Raw genomic sequence first — 23,155 nt, 5'->3', positions numbered from 1 at the left:
AGATACTGATGGTTAGAACCCACTGCATAAGCTGAAGACACATACTAGCTCCTTACAGGGAAATTCTCCAAGTTCATGGCTAAAATCCAACCCAGTTAGAAAATGCTTCTTGAGTAAGAATAAGCTAATGGCTGTGGCTTTATAGAATCTAAAGATGTCTTACTAAAAACCTAACAGTTTTTTTTTTCCCACAATCAAACAGCTGTGAAAATAAACCAGTGCCCTTCAATGGACTCCCCCATGTGTGGGACCACCCCGCCGCTGTTCACAGATCTGTCAGTCAACTTCCAGGACACAGAACTGTAACGGGGGGTACTTTCTGTCCACGCTCCTTCGATGATGTGGAGATGGGTGACCAACAGGCAAATGCAAAAAAAGCAAATATGATTTTCAACTTTCTGGGTGGTGATTTTGGTACAGAAACAATTAAGCGGGGGGTGGCGGCGGGTGGGGGGAGCGGATTTAAGTAGATTTTCTTTTGGCATGTATGTGAAAGCTCTTATTCCCAGATGAAATAACAAATCCCAAGTGAGGTGAGACACATGATTTTATGTACAAACAGTCAATGGTACAGATGGAGTTACTTTTTATAAATATCTGCAGCAAATCCCCTAAAAAAAAAAAAAAAGAAGCTGTGAATAAAAACCACCTCACAGCACCAAGGGCCTGTCCTTCCCTAAAAGTGTTAACTTCCCAAGAGCCTATTCTTAGCCAAACACTTGTGGGGCCCTCCTGGGAAGGACAGGACCAGGAGAGAGCCTTCCCCTCTCTCCAGAGAGCCGAGGTGACGAGCAGGTCATCTGCTGCCCAGGACCCGGGAGTGATTAACCGTTTCTTCCCAAGACTTCAGTCTCCCTTGTCAAGCTGCTGATTATACGTCTCTCTGTTTCCTGGCAGGGGCCCAGAGCGAGGGAGGAAAGGAACCTACAATAGTGGGGGGAAGTAGAAAACTCTGGCTATTCTGATAAAAAAAAAACAAACAAACAACACTTTGTAATCAATGCAACTCTGTAAAGCCAATGGATCCAGTTCAGCAGAAGGAACATTGTGATTCAGGCTTCCGGAATCTAGAGACAAGCTTTTTTTTTTTTAAGGAAGAGAATTACTTAGCACCAATTTCTCTCTCTCTCTCCAGTAATACTTCCTTTTCCTTGGAGCCCTTGGCTGTAATGAGTCGGAGTGCAGTTCAGTGGTACTTTCCATCAGTAATGCAGCCGGGCAGGTGGGGAGCGCCGTCACTCGGCACAGACAGCGCTCTCATACCAGAGTGCAGCTCTGCTCAAGGGGGCCTCCTGACTTGGGGACACTGGCGGCCTCACCGTCTCCTCTGGGGGCTGGCTCTCCAGCCCCAAGGGCCTTCACTCAAAGCGACGCAGGTGGTTGTACAGAGACTGGACGTAGGTGAAGACGCACATGGGGTCCGGCTTGCGGCCCATCACCATCATGTCCTCCACCTCAATGAGGCGCTCACAGTTGGCCAGGTTCCTGAAACACAGAAGCCTCATCAGAACGTCGGTCTCAGCCACCAGCCAGCATCACTGCCGGGGAAGAGAGCTCACTCCAGAGCTGGAAGCTCCTGAGTGCCCCCCAGTAGGGAATTCACATCACCTCACAAGAGTTTGTGGAGTTACTCTCTCTAATGCAGTGTTTCCTGGACCCCCACAAGGAGGAGGCACCAGTCCAACTCGTGTTTTGACTTGACTGTTCTTCTTGAGTCTCTCAGTCATGTCCAACTCTGCGACCCCATGGACCGCAGCCCACCAGGCTCCTGAGTCCATGGTATTCTCCAGGTAAGAATACAGGAGTGGGTTGCTACTTCCTTCTCCAGGGCATCTTCCCGAACCAGGGATTGAACCCACATCTCCTGCATTGGCAGGTGGATTCTTTACCACTGAGATACCAGAGACGCTCCTTTAGTTAACTAGTGAGTGAGTGAAAGTCACTCAGTTGTGTCTCTTTTCGACCCCATGTACTGTAGCCCACCAGGCTCCTCTCTCCATGGAATTCTCCTGGCAAGAATATTGGAGTGGGTTGCTATTCCATTCTCCAGGGAATCTTTCCAACCCAGGGATTGAACTGGGATCTCCTGCATTGCAGGCAGATTCTTTACCATCTGAGCCACCGGGGAAACCAAACTAGACTTACTTTAAATTTTCAGTGAAATTCAATTTCCCTTTCAGGTTTCACTAAATATTAAGTTCTGCTGAAAAAAAATTTCAATTTTTATAGTTTTAGTCAAATTTATATGAATCAAAATGGTTAGTTTTATTGATAAACATCTAGCTCTGAAATTAAATTTCACTAAAAAAATTCAATGTGTATCAGCAGTGTATGGAGAATTAGCACAGACTATGAAAATAAATGTAAAATGACTGAGGTAAAAAAATAAATCCACTCATATCCCTCCTAAAACGGTCTTTAACCTTTTTTTTAAAAACTATACCCATAGTTAGAGATCTTTCATGATTCAGCATACACATACCTACATGGGGAAATAAAGTTTCACAAAATTATTGACCCTTTCTACTATTCATATTTTCTCTAGATTTCATCTTTATTTCACTCCCCACTTCTTTTTTCAATTTTTTTTAATGCTGGTCATGAGCTATTAAGAGGCTTTCCAGGTGGCTCAGTGGTAAAGAATCCACATGCCAATGCAGGAGACATGGGTTTGATCCTTGAGTCTGGAAGATCCCCTGGAGGAGGAAATGGCAACCCACTGCAGTATTCTTGCCTGGAAAATCCCATGGACAGAGGAGCCTGGTGGGCTACAGTCCAGGGGGTCACAAAGAGTTAGACATGACTGAGCACACATACAACACAAGGGTCACAACTCAAAGGTTTAAAAATTGCTTAAAATCATTTTGTGAGCCTCCCTCAACTCTATCCTAGGCCTCATGCTCTGGGAAATACTAGTTTAACATCTGGCTCATTGGTGTAGATGAATGTGGAAACTGGGGCCTTTCACTGGGCTGGAAAAGAAGCTGTTCCCTCCATTGTTCCCAGCTGAGAGTGGGGACCGAAGGTACAGGCTTCAGGGTCTCGTGGGGATGGGAAGATGAGCATCCACCCAGGAGTAACGGCAGGGGTCCTCTGTGATGCCCAGCACAGCACCCCCACCCCCCCGCACCCTGCACCAGACGTGGCCAGACCCAGAAGGCCCAAAAGCAACTGCGCTTGGTCTGGTCATCAGTGTCCTTCCTTCAGCAACTGTGCACCCTCTTGTTCCAGGGTCCCTGGTCTTTTTGCCCCCATATACGAGGGGCTGCATGAAGCACAAGCTGGAATCAAGATTGCTGGGAGAACTATCAATAACCTCAGATATGCAGATGACACCACCCTTATGGCAGAAAGCGAAGAACTAAAGAGCCTCTTGATGAAAGTGAAAGAGGAGAGTCAAAAAGTTGAGTTAAAACTCAACATTCAGAAATCTAAGATCATGGCATCTGGTCCCATCACTTCATGACAAATAGATGGGGGAACAGTGGAAACAGTGACAGACTTTATTTTTTGGGGCTCCAAAATCACTACAGATGGTGACTGCAGCCATGAAACTAAAAGACGCTTGTTCCTTGGAAGAAAAGCTATGACCAATCGAGACAGCATATTAAAAAGCAGAGACATTACTTTGCCAACAGTCTGTCTAGTCAAAGCTATGGTTTTTCCAGTAGTCATGTATGGATGTGAGAGTTGGACTATAAAGAAAGCTGAGCACAGAAGAATTGATGCTTTTGAACTGTGGAGTTGGAGAAGACGGTTGAGAGTCCCTTGGACAGCAAGGAGATCCAACCAGTAAATCCTACAGGAAATCAGTCCTGAATATTCATTGGAAGGACTGATGCTGAAGCTGAAACTCCAATACTTTGGCCACCTGATTCGAAGAACTGACTCATTAGAAAAGCCCTGATGCTGGGAAAGATTGAAGGTGGGAGGAGAAGAGGATGACAGAGCATGAGATGGTTGGATGGCATCACCGACTCAATGGGAAAGAGTTTGTGCAAGCTCTGGGAGTTGGCGAAGGACAGGGAAGCCTGGCGTGCTGAAGTCCATGGTGTCGCAAAGAGTCGGACACGATGGAGTGACTGAACTGAACTGATATGAGTGTCAGCATTCACGCTCCAGCTGCACCCTTCCTAGCTACGTGATTTGAGCAGGACACAACTTCTTGGGGCCTCAGTTTCCCCATGTGGAATAACAGCTACTTCACAGGGGAGGGATGAATGAGTGAATCATGCAAACCAGTTGGAGTAGTGTCTGGCATGGAGAGCTCAGTGACTGTGAGTAGTGATCACTGATGCTGTTCGTATCACCATGGTTCTCTCTGAGCATTAGAGCCAGTCATCAGGCGAAAGTGGCCTGAGCTGGAACACTACAGAGCTGGGCTCAGCTCTTGGCTCTGCCCATTGCGCCACCCTTCTGTGCCAATTCCTGGGGGCGGGGTAGAAATCAGCTTCCCACCGCCGCTCCCCTTCCAGGCGGGCTTGTTCACGCCCAGTACCCCGAGCGCTTTCTACCAGTCCCTGCTGGCTCCCTGGCTTGCTTGCTCCAAAGACAAACTATGTAACAGGCCATTCTGTGGTGCTGGCCTGACACCAGGCCTCAGATCAGAAACAAAACGTCATGGTGAAACAGAGACACCTGTTCTGGATCCCACCGCTGCCTCCCCCTGGGTTTGGAGTGAGCAACTAGTAAAGAAATCTGATGGGTTCATGGGGTGGCAAGTGCTTCTGGACTGATGAGTGGGCACCCTTGCTCTCTAGGACCCACCAGGGCGGGGCTCAATGTCAACAGGGTTGGCACTCTGACAAGAGTGTGCATGCAAAGGTGCTCTGTTGAAAATCTGAGTTCTGGGGAGGCCTTCAACCTGAGTCCACCTCCCTGAGCTATCGGGTAGCATCTGATACCTTTTCCTAACCTACAGCACAAGGAGAGATTCTCTCTCTCCCGTTGCCTCCCAGGGCTGCAGTCAGAGGATGCCAAGTGTGCCCAGGTATCACCTCTGCCAGCAGTGACCTCAGTATTCAGTCCCTCCAGGAAATGTGGGCACCATTCAAACCCTAAACCTCAACCTTGGAAAAGAACTGAAATCCCATCCTCCAAACACCAGCTCCCTGGTGGAGGCCCTGCTTCGGCTATGCTCACCTCCAGGTCCAGGGAAGGGGCCCTAACTTCCTTCAAGGATGGTTCCAATCGCCCTGCAGATGGCTCTGACCATGAGGAAGTTCCTCCTGCATTTCTTATGCTATTTTGCCTCTTGATCCTTTCTACCTATTGTCCCCACAAGGTTATTCTCGGTCTAACTTTTCTACCCACAAGAGAGCCCGTTGCATGTTGGAAGAAAATCTTTTTTCTTTTTTTTGGTTGCTCTGGGTCTTCACTGCAGCTTGTGGACTTTCTTCAGTTGCAGCGCTACGCTTACTTGCCCTGCGGCACATGGGATTCCAGTTCCCCAAATAGGGATCAAAACCATGTCCCCACATTGGAAGACGAACTCTTAGCCACTGGATCACCAGGAAAGTCCCAGGAGAGAATCTTAATATTCACATCTTTCCCGACAACTAAACATGTCTGCTTCCTTCACTGTGTCCACAGTGGGTACCCGGGACCTCTGCCCTGAGCTGGTGGTTCTGGTTTTTCTCTAGCCCTCTTCATGGAAGAGCACCCAGAATCGTTGGCATGTTCTGAGTTTTGTCCAACCTGTGCTTCATTCTAGAGGCTGTGTTGGGCCTCCCAGTAAGGACATCCCTGCCCCTGCCCAAGGTGGCCCTCAGGATGGGCCCTAAGGCCTGAGAACCTGGCATCACCCTCTACCTCCCAGACAGAAAGCCATGGGCAAATGCTGGCTTCCCCAGCAAAGAACCAGGGGACTGAGCCACATCCATCTTGTCCCCACCCCACCAGCCGCGACAGTAACGACAAGATTCCTATTCTAGCTGTGGACATAGCTCCTTGGGACGGGATGTGAGTAAAGGAAAACAATGATGCACACTGACTTTTATAAAAACATTACAGTCTCAAAATATTAGGGGCCCTGATTGCCTTTTAAGTGAAAACATAACTGCTTTTGTGAAAATAATACAAGCTTGTTTTAAACAGTTGGAGCAGCATGGAATAATAGTCCCAAGGAGAAACTACAGATCATTTCAAATGTCACTGCACAGCAAGAACCAGAGTTACCCTCTGCCTACTACCAATTTTAGACGGATTTACTCAGCCCCACCTTATTTGGGGTTAAGAAAGGGTCAGAGGGTTTTCTCCTATTACTTTCTATTGTGATCTTCAGTACCTACAGGGCTGTCAGGGAAATGGAGGAGGTGTGTGAGGGGCTATTTTTATTTGTTTAAGCCTTTTCTAAATGCAGCCTGGGATGCCAGGGCTTGACTACAGCCCCTATCTGGTTTTTCAGACACATGGGCACTACAAATAGCCTGGAAGCTCCTCAGCTGGGCCGTAACCTGAGAGCAGGACACATTCTCCGCAGGGCAAGGGGGAGCCTCAGGCATAGGCCCCGGGCCGGGCCTGCACAACGCCTGGAGATATGGGGAGAAAAGCGCGGAGGGTCATACCCATGCTACGGGCCGGTCCTCCCACTTTCCAAGCCCTGAGCACCTGTCCAATGAGGGAACTCACTGAGCCATCAGCACTGCATCACTCACACAGATTAAGCCCCGGGAATCTCCGGGGAGGCAAATTACTGGGAGAGGGGCACACAAACCCCTCTCACTCCCCAGGTTCTAGAGGTGTGTGCTTTTAAGACCCCTTGCTCACTGGAGGGTCTGGAAACATCTCCTTCTTGATGTCAGGGAGCCCTGCCCCTGCCGCTTTCCCTCCTCCGGTCACCGCACAGGGCCCGCCGCAGACTGCCTGTCTCAGGTCCGTCCTGCTGCCCCCGTGATCTCTGATGGCTTCTCATAGCCCCACGTGTCTGCTTGGGTACTGCGGTCTAACCCCAGTGTCTGTTAAGATGTTGATAGTCAGTACTCTACTGGAGGTCTCCCTGTGTTTTCTTTTCAGCTTTTTTCTTTTGTATCATTATTAATTTTTTAGTTTATTTTTTCCCAGCTTAAAGATTTATTTATGGCTGTGCTGGGTCTTCATGGTTGTGTGGGCTTTCTGTAGCTGCGGCGAGTGGGGCGACCCTCTAGCTGTGGTGCACGGGCATCCCACTGTGTGGCTTCTCTCGCTGCGGGGCACAGGCTCTAGGTGCCTGAACTTCAGTAGCTGCAGCCCCCGTGGGCTTTAGTAATTGTGGCTGGTGGGCTCGAGACTGCAGGCTCAGTAGTTGTGGTCCACGGGCTTAGTTGCTCCGCAGAATGTGGAATCTTCCCAGACCAGGGATTGAACCTCTGTCCCCTACACTGGCAGGCGGATTCTTAACCTCTGGACCACCAGGGAAGTCCCCTTTTCCAGCTTTTCTAACCAGCTGATTGTCCAGGAAACTAGGTGAGCCAAGCTGCCGTCCTCCCAGGAGGCCTCGGGTGGGCGGGCAGGCCCACCCCCCAGCCTGCTCCCCCAGGTACCTGGGAGGTACCTCTCAGATGACTCATGGGTGGAGGCACCTTCCTCCACTCAGGCCTGCTGGAGGCGCCCCTCCCATACCTCTCGAGTCAGCAGAAAAGCAAGAGCTCATCTCAGGGGCCCACAGAACATCCTCCACTCCCCAGCCAGCCGGGAGCAGGCTCAGGCCACAGGGAGGCAAGGCCAATTTTTACCTTGTTGTTTGCTCTGGTTAGGAGAGAGGCAAATCCTGGAGCAGGCTCCCCCCAGTCCCCCCGTTGATTTGGGAATAGAAGAAACATCTGGTTGGAGTCTGCAGGCACTGTGAGCTCAAACCTCGCACTGAGCCACGAATCTTTCTGGCTCCAGCTGCCAAGGGAAGCTATGTTCCCTTTGAGCTGGGGTGCAGGGACACCATCCCAGGGCCCCCCCTCTTTCCTGCCACAGCCAAGCCTGGTCCAGGGCTGAGGGTGACCAAGGCAGCCAGGGCATGAGCTGGCATGGCCTGGCCCACTGGACTTGATGGGTCAGCCAAGGGTAGCCTCACCCACTGCAGGTGTGTCTTGGGGTGCCCACATCAGAGCTCCAGGCCCTGCACCCTCTGACCATGTGCTGTTTTGACAGCCACCCTTCCTAGGCTTGCAAACAGCTGGATCTCCTCCTGGGGAGACGCCCCCTTCCCAACATGGAGCTGTTACACTTGGCTTTCCTTCAGCATCGTCTGGGCTCGGTTGTGTAACACACTCCGTTCAGAGCTGTTTCTGCAATTAGGATGACAGCTAATCCCAAGCAGCCAAGAAAGGAATGACTTTCAAAGTATACAAGGGGTTCTTGTGACCCCAAAGGGGGCCGAGGGGACACACACGTCATCTGGGATAACACAACGGGGCAACACCAGCGGGCCGAGAGATCAGACTCAGGTTCTCCGATCTGTCCCCCAGGGCGAGACCCTTGGTACCGGGATGTAACCTGTGAGCTCCAACTCCTTCCCCAGCCAGGCTCGGGGCCAGGGCGTGGGGGCTGGAACAGACTGAGGGGGGCAGGCAAGGCAGTGGGGAGGGCACCTCCTGGACATGGGCACCAGGGCTGCAGACAAGACACGGAAGGGGCCAGGCACACCCGGATGGCAGAGGCTCACCCCACCAGGCACAAAGGAGGGTGGGTGGGTAGGAGAGAAGGATAAATGTTCCCTCCAGGAAACCCGGGCTCCAGGGAGGCCTTCCTGCCCTCCAACCCTCCTCCCCTTAATGCCCAGCCTCAGGCAGCCCTCAATACCCTCATCTCTACCCCCCCACCCCGCCCAGTGCCTGCCCTGGATGGGGGTGGAGGACTCGACGGACTGCAGCAACAGCTAACAGCTCCCCCGCCCTCTGCCTCTGTGTTCAATGCACAGGAGGCCCTGGTGTGAGGGCAGGAGGAGGGGGAAGGCAGGGTATTTATTCCCTAACCCCTCCTGCCCGGTCACTGTGAGCTGGTCGCACCCACCCACTGCCCCAAAGCAAGGCTCTATCAGCCAGCCCTCTGGGAAGAGCTGCTCTCCCCAGCCTGAGGGTATCGCAGGAAACCTGGCTCCTTCCCTCACCCCAGCCCACTCATTTACAAGGAATCCTTTTGCTAAACTCTCCTGCCTACTCAATTTGAACTCACACCCCCCGACCCCCCACTGGAGCCCTGACTTATACACCCCTCTTTGCCACTCTCCTGATGCCCTGGGGTAGCCCTCAGCCTATAACCAAATCCCAAGCTCCCCAGCACCTCCTGACCCCAATCACCCCTCACCCCCTCCTCTCCCTATGTGAAAGTCACTCAGTCGTGTCCAGCTCTTTTGCAACCCCATGGACTGTAGCCCACCATGCTCCTCTGTCCATGGAATTCTCCAGGCAAGAATACTGAAGTGGGTTGCCATTCCCTTCTCCAGGGGATCCTCCCGACCCAGGGATCAAGCCCAGGTCTCCTCTGCAGGCAGATTCTTTACCGTCTCAGTCACCAGGGAAGCCCTTCCTCTCTCTATGAGTGCATCTTAAGAAGGTAGGCAATTTTATAATCAACGCTTTTGATGACATTTAGGGGAGCAAAATGGACCCACTAGAGAAGTCTGAAATGTCCCCCAGGCAGATATTACTCAATTTCCTGCTGTTTGGCAGCTGGGGCTGGCCCAAGCAACCACGCCTCCCGACCCCCCAGACTCACTCGGCCATGGTGAAGGCCAGCTCGAAGTTCTGCCGCCGCTGTGTGGGGCTCAGCGCGTTGTAGTCGAAGGCGTCAGGGAAGAAGGAATGCACTAGGGCGCAGAAGGCCATCCCGTCACTCCAGCTGGAGGAGAAGTTCTGCAGGTCCACGTGCTGCGAGGCCAAGGCAGGGGGATGAGGCGGGCTGGGTACGGCACCAGCCTCAGCTCCCTCACCTGACTCGACCCCGTGGTCCTCCCAGCCACCCCCCAGGCCAGCATCCACACAGCTCAGTAACAAGTGCCCGTGCTTGCTGGACTGCCCGCTGGGGACCCATGGGGAGGGCACGGTTTCTCCAGCTCCTAGCCCTCCACCCCAGCCTGGGGTTCCTGGAATGACAGCAGGGGCGATGCCCGCTCCAGCCTCTGGCCGGGGTCCCAGTGGCCTGGCCGGGCTCACCTGGTAGCCGAGCGTTTTGCTGCGGCACCACTCGAGCAGGATCTGCTTGATGCTGCTGGCGCTGGCCACGCCAAAGCTCTGCGAGCGCTTCAGCTTCGCCCGGGTCTCGCCCTTTCCCCTGCGGACAGAGGGCAGGCCTGCTGGGTGTTGGCTGAGGGGCAGGGGTGGGGGGCTGACCCTCAGCTGCCATCTCCTTGGAGACCATGCCCCACCTGCTCACTCAGGTACCACGCAACCTCCCGACCCCACACCCATGTCCAGGCAGGAGCCGTGCATCCCAGAGCACAGCCTGCCTTGACGGGGTCTGACGGACCAGCCCCGCTTCTAGCCTCTGGGCTGCCTCTTTACTCGCCAAACTGGTGATCCGGGGGCAGAGGGCCTGAGCCCACCCGGCCAGTGCTCCTCCCCTCTGCCTGGGACACCCTCTCTACTGCCCTTCATCCCACCCTCCTCTGAGCCTCCCTCTTGGGCTGCCCTCCCTGACGGCTCTTTCCTAGCTCAGAGGGATGGTTTTCTCCCTTGGGTCCTATGGACACTCCTTGATGGCCAAGATCAGGTTGCCAGGGTCAGCGGGACACTTCCCGGGTCTGTCCCCCTCACTAGAGGCAGCTGGGACTGGGGGTGGGGTTATCATCACATAGGCCTGGGCCTACCCTACAAGCAGTAGGCGTTAACATCACCAGAGGAAGGAAGCCTGGATATATGTGCAAAGTTGGACTCGATTTCTAAGGGGGTGGGGTTAGGGTGTGAGAAGGGGCTGGTGGGCCCTTGGGTCTTGCTGTGTCACCTCCCAGCTCCTACTGGGAACCCCAGGGACTGCCCTCTGGTCTCCCCTGTCACGCCCTGAAACCACCTTCTCCAGTTGGGTGAGGAATGTGGGTGTGAGGGTGGCCAGGGGCCCCTCTGGAATGCAGGGAGAGGGGATGGGCTCTCACCAGGCCTTGCCTGGCCCGCCTGCCCCCTCCTCTCCTCCCACCACTGGGGCTGTCTACCCCTCAGCCCACCCCACCCCATAGTCAGCCCTGACCTTGTGTTTTGCCCAAGAGGTCACATACGGGGGAACAGAAAGGGCCAGCTTTGCTGCGCTGCGCCTGCCTGACCCTGGTCTGAGTCCTGGCCTCCTCTGGGGGCCCTGACTGATCTGGAGAGCATCCGTACTTGCTGGCTGTATCCTGCTCCCATTTCTCAAACAACGCCTTCCGGGCCTGCGCCCCTGAGGTGCGGGGCAGCGTCTGTGACCTCACCAGCTCCCGGCGACGGGCCTGAGTCGTGGCTGGCGGTTGCGGGGATGGTGGTGACTGGGGTGGCGTCACCAGCGGAGGGCTGAGTCAGGGAGAGAACCACTGAGTCAGGAACACAGACCCGCCCGTTGCAAGCTCACAGGAGGCCCCCTGGTCCCCCACCCCGGGTCCCCTGCCCTAGTGAGTGTGAAATGAGGCAGCAGCTGGGCTCCAGGGAGAGAGGAAACATCACTGGCTCTAGTCCCCAACCGGTTCTGCAGGTTTGCTGAGCTGAGCTGTTCTCCGAGTCAGGCCGGGGGGGGGGGGGCCCCCCCTCCCCCCGTCTCTGGGAGTAATCACCCCTTGGCAGGTGTCAGTGTCTGGGGTGGGGGGGGCATCCTCCTTGCGGGACGTGAACCCAGAACCACCCACCCCCCAGGGCCAGGCCCCCTGCATGCCACCACTAAAAAAGCTCCCCTTTGTTTCCCCCAGAACAGTTTGCCAGAAAGTCACAATTCTCCTTTTATTATTAAAAGGAGGTGGGGGGCAGGGGAGGTCAAGCCAGCCCCGCCCCCAGCTCTGATCACAATCCAGTGGGCCTGGGGGAGCCTGGGGACCACTGAAGGCCAGGAGGCGGCAGACCTGCCCCAGCCTGGGGGTCCCTTCAGGGACCTCCTTGGCCAGGGACAGGAAGCACCCGGCTGGCGGGGAGGGGCCCAGCAAGGATGGACAAAGAGGAAAGCAGACGGTCCCACACACCATCTCCCTGGGTGGACTGAGACACCCCTTCAATCTGTGCGCAGACTTGCTTTCAAGGGTCCTAAGTGAAACCAGTCTGCGGCCATAACACCCTCTACCTCCTAGCCTCACTGCCTCATTTCCCTCGAGGTCAGCCCACAGAGCTCCCTGCAGGGGCCCAGGCAGCCTCGGTCCAAGGCAAAGCCCAGAGGCTTCCTGGGGAGGGACGACCCCTCCCCACCCGGGACTGGGGCCCTGACTCAGACTCACCTGTCATTGGCCCTGCTGGCCGTCATTGCCCCGAAGCCAGAGCTGGACAGAGACCGTGGGAGGGAAGAATTCTTCTCTGAGGGACAAGGCAAGAGAGATAAATAACAAACCCTGGCCTCAGGGTGTAGGGCGTGGGGGGCACCACTGCCTGCCTCCCTTCCGCTGACCTGGCCCTGTGCCCTTTACCCAGCGTCACTCCAGGGCATGGGCGGGATCCCTGGACTAAGCTGGACCTGGCTCGGCCAGCAGTTGAGGAGAAAGGATGCTGGGGACATAGAGCAGTGACATAAAAGAGGCCTTTTACAGCGTCCCCTCCTGCTTTTGAGGGTACAGATCCCAGGGCCTCTTGGGCTGCATGCCCATAAACACTTCGTTCCCGAGTCTTCATTCTGGAAACCTACACAGCCCAACCCCAGGACTTGCCACTGAGGCCTGACCCCAGGCCCCAGACAGGCCCCGGGGAATACGCCAAAGTGTGCGGGGTGAGAAGCCCTCTTCCAGCCACAACCTTGACCTGTAGGAAAAGCCATGGTATCCTATAGGGTTGATGCTACTTCACAGCATCTCTAGTGGAGGAGTTGGGAAGGAGGGGCCCCATATGATGGAGCGGAAGAGTTAGGGAAACGGGTCACAGTGACAGGTCCGGGAGGCTGGGGCTTGGCCCAGGTTTTCTGAGTCTCTTCCCAACACCCCTGCCCACCGCTGCCCCAGCCCCTGCCCTCCCTCCCACTCAGAGGCTGAGCACGCCCTCCTGCTCCTACCACTGGGACTGGGAGTCCAGGCGGTGGTAGCCTCGCTGGGGCTCGAGCTGAGGCCCCCCAGGATGGCAGCAGACGTCGGCGACAGAACTGTGGCTGAGGTCTCCCCAGAGAACCTCTCGGAGACTCGCGTGATGGCCGTGACTGGCTGGTGAGGCAGTCGCAAGGAGAGGCTCACAGGGCGAGGCTTGGGGGGCTCTGGTGCTGGGATGGTTTGAGTGGTCTCGGGGGGTCTGTCACCTGGATCTGGAACACATGACCAGCAGGGGTGGAGGTGTCAGCTGTGGCCTCCACAGGGGCTTCAGACCCTCCCAGGAGGACTCCAGTCTCTGGGAACCCTCTTCCCACCTCCTCCAGGAAGGCCTCCCTGATCACTCCCTGCTGCTCCGACCAGAGTTGGCAGCTGCTTCATCTTTCAATAAACTGCCTGTTTATTGAACAGACAGTTCAATACATAGTTGCCTCTCTTTCTACCCTGTTCAGCAGTTGGATGATTCCTCAGCCCCTGCTTGCTTTCCTCCAGAAACAAGGAAGCTCACCACCTTCCAAGATCTCTCATTTTTTCCCGTGTTTACAAAGCTCTACTTCACACTGAATGAGGCTGCTCTCCTGTCAGCCTCTCCACCCACTGGGGTTCAGGCCCACGTTCTCTATTCTAGGCAAGAGCTGGCCTGGCACAGAGGCACAGCTGAGGCCCTGACCCTGAAGCTACCCAGCTCACCCTCCTCTGCCGTCAGCCCCTACCTGCCCCAGGCTGGTGCCCGTTCTCAATGATGCATGAGTTTGAGGTCCTTCTCATCTCCAACTCACTGGCCTCGTCATGGTGATCCACGCTCTGTAGAGAGACAAACCCAGCCAAGACCCAATCAGCTGGGGCCGGCTGCCCCTCCCCCAAAATCATTGCCAGAGACCCTCCCTGATTCTGGCAGGACAAACATTTTGAGAGAGACAGTTCTGGGGTGGGGAGGGTGTTCAGTGATGGGCTCCGTTCATATAAGAAGCTGATGTGGACTCAGCCTCACCAACTGAACCCCCAGGATCCTGGAGGCAAAAGCCTCCACTGGGCTCATCCCAGACCACCAAAATACTAGAGCAAAGGTCATGACTGGGAGTTTCAGGGCTTCCCTGGTGGCTCAGTGGTAAGGAATCCACCTGCCAATACAGAACACGGGTTCAATCCCTGGTCCAGGGAGATTCCATGTGCTGTGGAGCAGCTAAACCCATTACACCACAACTATTCAGTCCCATGCTCTGGAGCCCACAAGCCATAACTGCTGAAGCCCCCAGAGCCTGTTGCAACAAGAGAAACCACTGCAATGAGAAGCCCACACACTGCAACTAGACAGTAGCCCCTGCTCGCCACGAGGAGAAGCCCGTGCGCAGCAACCAAGACCCAGTACAGCCAAAAATAAATACATCTTTAAAAAAAAAAATAAGAGGCTGGGAGTCTGAAGGAATATGCAAGGCACCCAACCCCTTTGCCCAGGCTGGACCAGATGACTGGGGTCAGGAGAGCCTGGCTACTGTTCATCCCAGGGGCTGTGTCGGGAGCCCAAACCCAGCGACCTAAGTAAGGTCCTTCTGGGCCAACAATCGGCCCTGAAGTCCTCAGGCTGAGGCCTTTCCATTGGCTGCGGTGTCACAAGATTTGCCTGGATGTCCAGAATACAGAGGCCTTACTGGTTCCATCAACCCCTCCATCCCCTCTGGGCTGCAGGAATTGGGGGTGTCATGCGGAGAGAGAGAGCCAAGACAAAGAGCCAGGTGACCCAGGTCAGATGGTTGTGCCCCCTCTGGGTCAGTTTCCCTGTTGGAGATGAGGGGGTAGGCTATGCAAACCTCCATCATTTTGGCGCCTGCCAGGCCATCAGGCCCTTTTCCTGCACATGCCATTTATACCACTTTGCTTCTGTTGTCCCAGGTCGGTGCTAGCACACCCATTTTACAGATGGGACCCGAGGGCTCAGAAAAAGGACATGCACTGTCCAAGGTTACCCAGTGAGAAACAGCTAAGATTCGTGGTCAGGACAGATGTTCTCTTCAACCTTGGCACTGCCCTTCTTACATAGAGGGAGGTTGGAGAGCTCAGAGTATCTATGAGCCTGATGGGGTCTGCCTGGCAAGGGAGGAACACAGAGAAAGATCCCGATCAGGGGCTCTACTCAGAGCCCATGATGAGCGGCTTGAGATGTTGGCCGTAACGCTTCTTAGACACCTCCAGACTGGCCCCCTTGTCTACCAGGTTCCCAGATGACAATGGCCCATCCCTGGCCCCCCGTGGCTCAGCTATGACTGTAACCAGTGCAAGAGGTATTCACCCTGCCATGAGGGGATCAGTGTGGTGTGGGAGCCAGGACTGTGAGCAGATGATGTCAATCTAGCATGAGGGTGCGTGCCTAGGACAGACTTCATCCAGCCCAGCGGGTCAGGGAGGCAGGGGTGGCTGAGCCTGTCTAGGGTAAGCCAGGTGGACCAGGAGTGGAAGCCATTCCCAGCAGAGTGACTGACACCTGCCAAAGCACATAGATGTCAAGGCACAAAGTGTTCTGATCTGGTGGGTGGGGAAGCACTAAGCGGCTCAAGGTGCCATCCTGGAGAGCTTGGACCTGACTCCTCAGACAAGAAGGAACTGAAGGCTGTCAGCTCCGTGTTAGAAACATCCTTCAGAAACCAATGAGACAGTGGCATGAAAACGGGTGACCAGATGGTCAGTCACCTCCCTAGTCTCAGGTGGGGATCTGGGAAGCAGAGATGGGGCAGTGAAAGAGTGGAGGACAAAAAGGACTCAGCAGTTTCGGGAGAGTAAGTGGATATGGAGGCAGGGGGGAGTCACACGTCTTCCAAGCCTGGGCTTTGGGCCTGGGGGATGTGACTAAGGAGAGAGAAGGGGGGACTGGTGGGAAAATAAGGATTTCAATTTGGGCCATGAGTGTAAGGAGCCCCTGAGGCATCAGGGAGTTGAGGTCACGAAGTAGCTGGATATTTGAGTCTGAAGTTTCAGAGGGAGGATGGATAAACAATAGAGAAGCAGGTGTCTCACGTCCAGAGCCCAGCAGAAGAAGAGCTGGCTCAGGGCTGAAGAGGCCTGGGATGGGCACCATGTTTGGGGGTAGAAGAGGCATCTGCAGAAGAGAATAAGGAGCAGCAGCCAGAGGGAGGAGGAAGAAAACCAAAAGAACACTCAGAAAGGCAGGTATAACGAGAAGGCTGGTGGTCAGCAGCTCCCAAGGTGGCCCCGGGTCAAGGAAAAGAAGATCAAGGCAAGATCTAAAAAAGTCCATTGGGGTTAGCCCCCAAAGAGGTGCTGGGTGACAGTTTAGGAGCTGAATCAGAGGTGGAGGTGAAGGCAGGAGACAGCCTCGGGTTGAGATGGAGACACAGGAACTGCAACCAAGGGGGGTTGGGGGCAGGAGAAGGGGTTTGAAGGGCTCACCCAGGTGGAAGAGGGGGACAATGTTTAGAGGCTAAGAGAAAGACTCTAGCAGGGTGATGGGACCCTCTGTGGGATGGGGACCCTGGGGAAGTGGGAGAGCATAGGACTCGAGCCTGGGTCTGGAGAGGAGGTGACCCCCCAACTCCTGATTCAGAAGGATGGAGAGAGAGGGTCCCCAACCACTTGTAGAAACAGTGGAGAAGAGGGGGTATCTCCTGGCACTTCAGGGTCGGGGGGACACCCCTAGAGCCTAACCTGAAGTCAACTCAGCAGACGGAGGAGAAACATCCAGTCCATCCTGAACTCCAGCCCCACCTGTCACCAGGGTGCTCAGCTCTGGGGGCTGCCTGTTCCCCCCCCACACCCCCTACCCTGGTCCTACAGGTTCTGCAGGTCTAGGCAGGGGCCTGGAGGGCCCAGCTGATGTTGAAACCATTTTCTCAGGAATGTGGATCTCTCTGTGGGGCCCCACAGACACCTGTTCCTGCAAGGTGCAGGCCCCGTGCTCCCCATCATGGCCCAGGGGAACAGACACCACCATCAGACAGGAGGCAGGGTCTGAATCCCCATCAAGGGGTCTCCGGCAAAGCAAGAGGAAAAGGGCTGGACTGACTCATGCTGTGAGGCCAGACTCCCAGGCTCTTGCTGCCCCTCACTCCCCCATGCCTGAGACGGGAACCACTGCTCGTCCAAGGAAAGGGCTCAGCCCACACCTCAGTCAAGGGGCTCCTCAGAGGCCACCCTCCAACTCATCGTCACAGAAGCTTGGGGGTTGGGCTCACCTCTAACCTCACCCCATGACTAAAGGCAGCAGCAGAGTCAAGGTTGGGGGTGTCCTACCCCAACCCCGGGCTCTGTCCACAAAGTGCTCATGCTTTCCAGGAGCAGGAAGGACCACTCAAGACAAATTTGCACAGCCAGGCCCCAGCCATCTCACAGATGAAGGGGAGGGTGGGGTAACTGCCCCAGCAGGATCTGAGTCCCCAAGCCCACCCATGGGCCCCAAGCATACCCCCGCAGTGGTTTTCCTTTGGTGGGGGCAGCCTGTTTCAGCCACAGAGAAGGGACTGGGGACGGGGCCCCCTGCATGCTGGGGCCAGGGTAGAAGTCAAGTCACCGGAGAGTCCTGGGGACCAAACGGGTCCTAGGGAGCTGGCTGTCACACCCCCAAGACCTGGGCTTTGTCTGAAGAAGGGGGAAGCTCCCGGTCAGGGAGTCCAGGCCCGGGAATGTTAGGGAGAGAGGCAGAAGGCAGAGAGGTAGGGGTGGGGGGAGGGGAGGTAAGTCAGAGACACTCTTCCTGGGGAAGTTTTTAAACACTGTTGAGAGGGCAGGAATAATAGTTCAGGCATCCTTGGGGCTGCCTGACCCCACGTGGGCTCGTGCGTGTGGACAGGGGCGCACGTCAGCACGCCCAGCACAACCCCCATCCTAAGCCCCTAACACGGCCGCCCCAGCCTCCTCCTCCTTCTCCTCACTCACTCACACCACTGGTTTTAAAGACTCAATTCAAACTTCTCCCCAAAGCATTTAACTCTCTTATCACACAGTGTGTCTGGGAAAGGAAGGCAGATAAGGCAAGTCTGGTTTCTTTCACGTCCGACCTCGACGCTGCTCCTGGCAGCCACTCCGGAGGGCCTCCACTGCCTTCTGACATGGGGACCCGGTGGCTCCGGCTCAGCTGAGGACATTTCCAGGGACCAACTCTGGCGCAGCCTCCTGGGCCGGGCCTGGCCTGGCTTCAGGCTGCCCCCAGCCTGCCCCCCACCCGCCCCCTCCACTGGCCAGATCACAACTGTGGCTCTGTGGACACTCTTATGAACCCACTGGGTGGACATCACTGTCATAACTACTCAGCCAGCTCGGCTCAGGGCCCAAACAGGGCTGGGCCAGTCCTCCTGAGATACAAGGGACCTGGGGTCCAGCTGAGAGATGTCCCCACGGCCTCACAGCAAATGAGCCCTAAGCAGCTCCTGTTTGCTGCAGGGTCTCAGGCCTCCTACAGGGAGTCCTCCCCGATTACTCCCACTCTACTGCCCTACCCTCTCCCTCCTCCCTGAGCCTCCCTGGCTGCTCACTATCTAGCAGGGTCAAGGTTTGTGCACTCAGAAGTTGATTACTAAATCAACTCTGCATTGAGTTCAGAGCATATGTACATGCTGAATTCAACCCTCCTCCAACCCTGACGGTACCTACTTTGAAAGAGCAGGAAGTGAAAGGGTCTCAGCCAAGGGTCTCTAAATCTCATTGCTTATCACAGAGGGGCGGTGGATAGCCCAGCCTCCACACTGCTTGACCACTGCCACCACTGGCTTTCATGTGTGGATAAGACCCTCACACCTAGACTCCCCCATCCAGCAACACACACACACACACACACACACACAAGTTTGAGAGGCCAGACAGTCCTGGCACCCAGCTATGACTGTATCCAGTCTCGTCCTAGAGCCCTGGTACCCTGTTCATGACCAAGCGCCTGATCACAAGCTGCTGGTCAGAGCTGGAGAGTGACAACGTGTGGGTGGCTCCACATAGCGCTCCTCCCTGCAAGAAACTGGCTTGGAGTCTGGGTGGGTGCTCCTGAGAGGTGGGCCGCAAGAGAAGTGGAGGCCAGTGCCTTGGGGCAGGGGGAAGCTGCCCGGGACCCAAGGAGCCTCTGACCCACCAGGAGACCTCAACCATCCTCCACCCGTGGTGCTGAACTCTGCCCAATGCCCCACCCACTCCAGGCTTTTCTAAAGACAAGAACCTGCTCCCCGACTGTGTCTTCATTCTAACCACCCAAGAGGCTCCAAGAGGCTGCGGCATCCCTGATGACCCCCAACTCCTCTTCCAGAAGTCCCCCTTCTCTCCAAGTCTAAGAATGGGCTTTCCGGGACCTCTGCGCTCCCTGGCAGCTCCTTGACCTTCGTGGAGGGCTCCAGCCTCACCTTCTCCCTCTGCTCCCCTGAAGACCTCACCCATTCTAGGGTCTCACCCACCAGCCCTGCCCTGTTGTCTTCCTCACCTCTGGTCTTGACCAGATCTGTGACTCCACCTGCTCTGCATCAGCTTCGCCAGGATGTCCCTCACCCTCAGGACAACCCAAAGGGAACTGGCCTCTCCACAGATCTGTGACCCCGGAGTCCCCCAGCAGGGCTGCACTCCCTGCCTCCCTGCTCACATCCAAAGACGGTCTCACCCTGATGATTGCCCCTCCAAGACATCACTGCAAGGCAGTCCCAGTGCTCCCTCCACCCACCTTTGGCCATCCTCTCCTTGGACCATCGCATTTAAGTTACCCTGCTGGCAGCCGCCCTCCAACCCCCATCCATCCATGAGGGAGCTTGCTATTCCTTCCCTGGCCAGTGCCCCTCACCACCACCCAACAGCCAAGGGGAGTAGCTCACCCCACGTGAAAGTGAGTGTTAGTTGCTCAGTTGTGTCAGAATCTTTGCCACCCCATTGTAGCCCGCCAGGTTCCTTTGTTTATAGGATTCTCCAGGCAAGAATATTGGAGTGGGTTACCATTCCATTCTCCAGGGGAATCTTCCTGACCCAGGGATTGAACCCGGGTCTCCTCTGCATTGCAGGTAGATTCTTTACCATCTGAGCCACCAGGGAAGCCCCACATTGACTGAAGACCAATTCCCACTTAAAACAGATGACTAGAGAGACTTCTCACATATGTGTGTGAATTCATGTACATATGCATACATGACTCTGAAGAGGATTTTTCTGAAACTTGGACAGCTGCTTCTGTGAGTAGACAAGTAGCAAATGTGTGTTAAAATAAAAGCTCAGAAACAGTTGATGACACAGTTTATTAGGTGCGTGTGATCTCACAGTGGTGATTTTATACCCTGTCCAAGTAGTGGTCATGCTCAAAGGACAGAATTAAGTGTATCTGTATTTCCAGACAGACTTCCCAAGTGGCGCTAATGGTAAAGAGCCTGCCCGCCAATGCAGGAGACTTAGGAGACACAGGTTTCATCCCTGGGTCAGGAAGATCCCCTGGAGGAGGTCATGGCAACCCACTCCAGTATTCTTGCCAGGAGAATCCCATGGACAGAGGAGCCTGGCAGGCTATGTTCCCTAGGGTTGCAAAGAGTTGGACACGACTAAAGTGACTTAGCACGCACGCACGCACGCACATGTTCCTTGACATTGGGACACTCCGCGGTTCTGTTACCAGCATGTTTAAGAACGTCTCACCCCACCCCCCAAGACAAAACCCAACTTCCTGGCCCATCATCTGGGGGCCTTCTCAATTCACCCCTCTACTCTCATACCCCACCAGGCTCCCCTCTGGCCACTGAGTCCTTTGAGCCTCTCTGAGGTGGCCGGTACAGCCTCACACACCACCCCCTGCAGCAGCAGATCCCAGGCCTCCAATACAAAGCCGGCCTGGGACACCCGCTAGGATGAGACAATCCTGGGATGAGAACACGTGCTCTGGCTGCCAGCAGTTGGGACTGCTCCATGGGGCCATCTCCCACCCTGGCTGGGACCTCTAGGGGCAAAGGTTAATCTGATGCCCGCCCCCCCCCCCCTTCCTGGCCCCTTGAGGTGCAGCCCAGCGTACACAAGAGATCTGAATGAGTGATGGACTGAATTGAGAGGGACAGCAGGTGCAACTACCCAGACCCTGGAAACCCAACCCTGGAGCACATGCTGGGGAAGGGTGGAAAATCCCACCCAAGGGCCCCTGTGCACACCAGAGAACATTTTAACCAGCCACTCCAGGAGGCCCGGTGCTCAGGGCAGTGACTGGTCCACACTGGCCTCCGCCCTGCCCCCACATAGTGTGGGTCGCTGGCCAGTCACTGACCCCAGAAATCTAGACTGCTCAGGACTGGTCCCCCTGGCCTCTCCCCCCCACCCCGTCTCTCCCATCACGGTAAGGGTAAGGATTCCCCACCCTCGGTGAGTTCCCAAAGGCTGTGCCCAGCAGCGCCCGAACAGACTGCATCCTGCCCCCAGCACTCACCGGGCGCTGGAGTTCTCCACCTGGATTAATCAATAACCCGAGCCGTCAGGCCTCAGTGAAGTGGCATCACAGGGGCAAGTCAACGGAGGTGGGGAAGTAGGGGGTGTGTGGGGGGGTGTTGCTGACCATTCCAACACGTCGGCCAGGCCGGGGTTGGTGTTACAGTGCCTGAGTGCCAAAGGACAGTGGAGACAGCGGGACAGAGCTCGGGGAAAATGGAACCTGGCTGCAAAGAAGGGAGGGGGTCCGAGACAGGTGCGGTGGGCAGCCTAAGCCGGTGCTTCCCCCGACGGTAGACGGATCCCCACGACCGGGTCGCAGCGGCAGGCGCACGCACTGGGGACCTAGGGGCGGCAGGGGTCGTGGAGCCCCTCTCCCCGGCTCACGCCAACAGGCGCCCGCGCTCCCCGAGGCTCACCTGGCTGCGGCCGGACAGCGAGAAGGTGGCGTGGCTGGCGAACCGTGCGGTGCCCAGACGGGGCGCGCGGTCCCGGACGCCGGGCGCGGGCGGAGGGCTGGGTGTGCCGGGAGCGGGCGCCAGCCCGGTAGTCAAGCCCAGCGACTCCACCTGGCGCGTCAAGCGTTCGAGCTGCGTTTGGAGCCGCTGGTTGTCGCGCTGCAGATCGGCCACGGTGCGCGCCAGCGGCCCCGCCAGGCGCAGCGCCTCGGCCACGCGCTGCTCCACACCGCGCTGCAGCCCCTGCATGTCCTCGTGCAGCGCCCGCACCGCGCCCTCCAGCGCCGCCTCGTAGCGGCCCAGCGCCTCGCGCACTGCGCGCGCCTCCTCGGCGTCGGGGGCCGGGTCCATGGCCGGGCCGGGCGCTTGTTTGTCAGGGAGATCAGGCCTGAAACGGAGAGAAGTCAAGCTCCGCAGCTCCAAACCGCAACTGGCCACCGCGGGCTGGGTTCTCTCCGGAGGGGCGGTGGGAGGGGCGGGCGGGAGGCGGGGCGGGCCCAGTGAGCCCCGGGACTGGGCGCCGCGCGAGGGCGGGCCTCAGGGGCGTGGTCAGCGGCTCCGGGGACCGCCCCCCGCCCCGCCCCGGCCCCGTTGACCCGCGGGATGCCTCGAGGTGAGGGAGGTCCTCGGCGGCGCCGGCGGAGAAGAGCTCCGAGCCCCGCATTGACCCTGGAATAGCAGCGTACGGCCGGGGGCAGAGGCTGCGGACCACCTGAAGAAGGCCTCGACCCCCAAGTGGACTTGACTTTGGAGACCGCTGTCTTGGGTTATGCGTTCCCTCCGGGCCTTCACTGTCAGGCACAGGCCCAAGTCCTACTGGGAGTGGAGACATCCCCACCCCCCTCCCCCAGACACACACACACACACACACACACACACACACACACACACACACACACACACACACACACACACACACACACACACACACACACACACACACACACACACACACACACACACACACACACACACACACACACACACACACACACACTCTGCTCAGAGAGACCTGAAAGCCTCAGCAATAATTTCCAGACCCCCGACCCTCACGCTGGGCCTGTCACTGTCCCCTACATTCCATGCACACGGCTCTCACAAACACATACTCACCTATGGAGTCTTTGTCTGTAATTTCTTGCACCTGTTATAAGACCTAAGGGAGAAGGAGACAGGTGTTGAGGTC

The 23,155-nt window shown here is 56.2% G+C and overlaps 1 protein-coding gene across 1 annotated transcript; it reads right to left on the bottom strand.

Moving 5' to 3' along the window:
- Nucleotides 1–529: 529 nt before the first annotated feature.
- On the bottom strand, nucleotides 530–22,417 carry SMTNL2 (smoothelin like 2). The gene is made up of 8 exons (XM_043477406.1): nucleotides 21,931–22,417; nucleotides 13,855–13,945; nucleotides 13,114–13,356; nucleotides 12,353–12,428; nucleotides 11,283–11,447; nucleotides 10,125–10,242; nucleotides 9,688–9,839; nucleotides 530–1,485 (listed from the first exon to the last, which is right to left on the bottom strand). The coding sequence occupies exons 1-8, from the start codon at nucleotides 22,318–22,320 to the stop codon at nucleotides 1,359–1,361; spliced, it is 1,362 nt and encodes a 453-aa protein (XP_043333341.1). The 5' UTR covers nucleotides 22,321–22,417; the 3' UTR covers nucleotides 530–1,358.
- Between the last annotated feature and the right edge of the window lie 738 nt (nucleotides 22,418–23,155).

Source organism: Cervus canadensis, chromosome 1 (assembly GCF_019320065.1).
Source record: "Cervus canadensis isolate Bull #8, Minnesota chromosome 1, ASM1932006v1, whole genome shotgun sequence".
Lineage (NCBI taxonomy): Eukaryota > Metazoa > Chordata > Mammalia > Artiodactyla > Cervidae > Cervus > Cervus canadensis.
The sequence above is the reverse complement of the archived record's forward strand: the minus strand, read 5'-3'. Positions and strand labels throughout refer to the sequence as shown.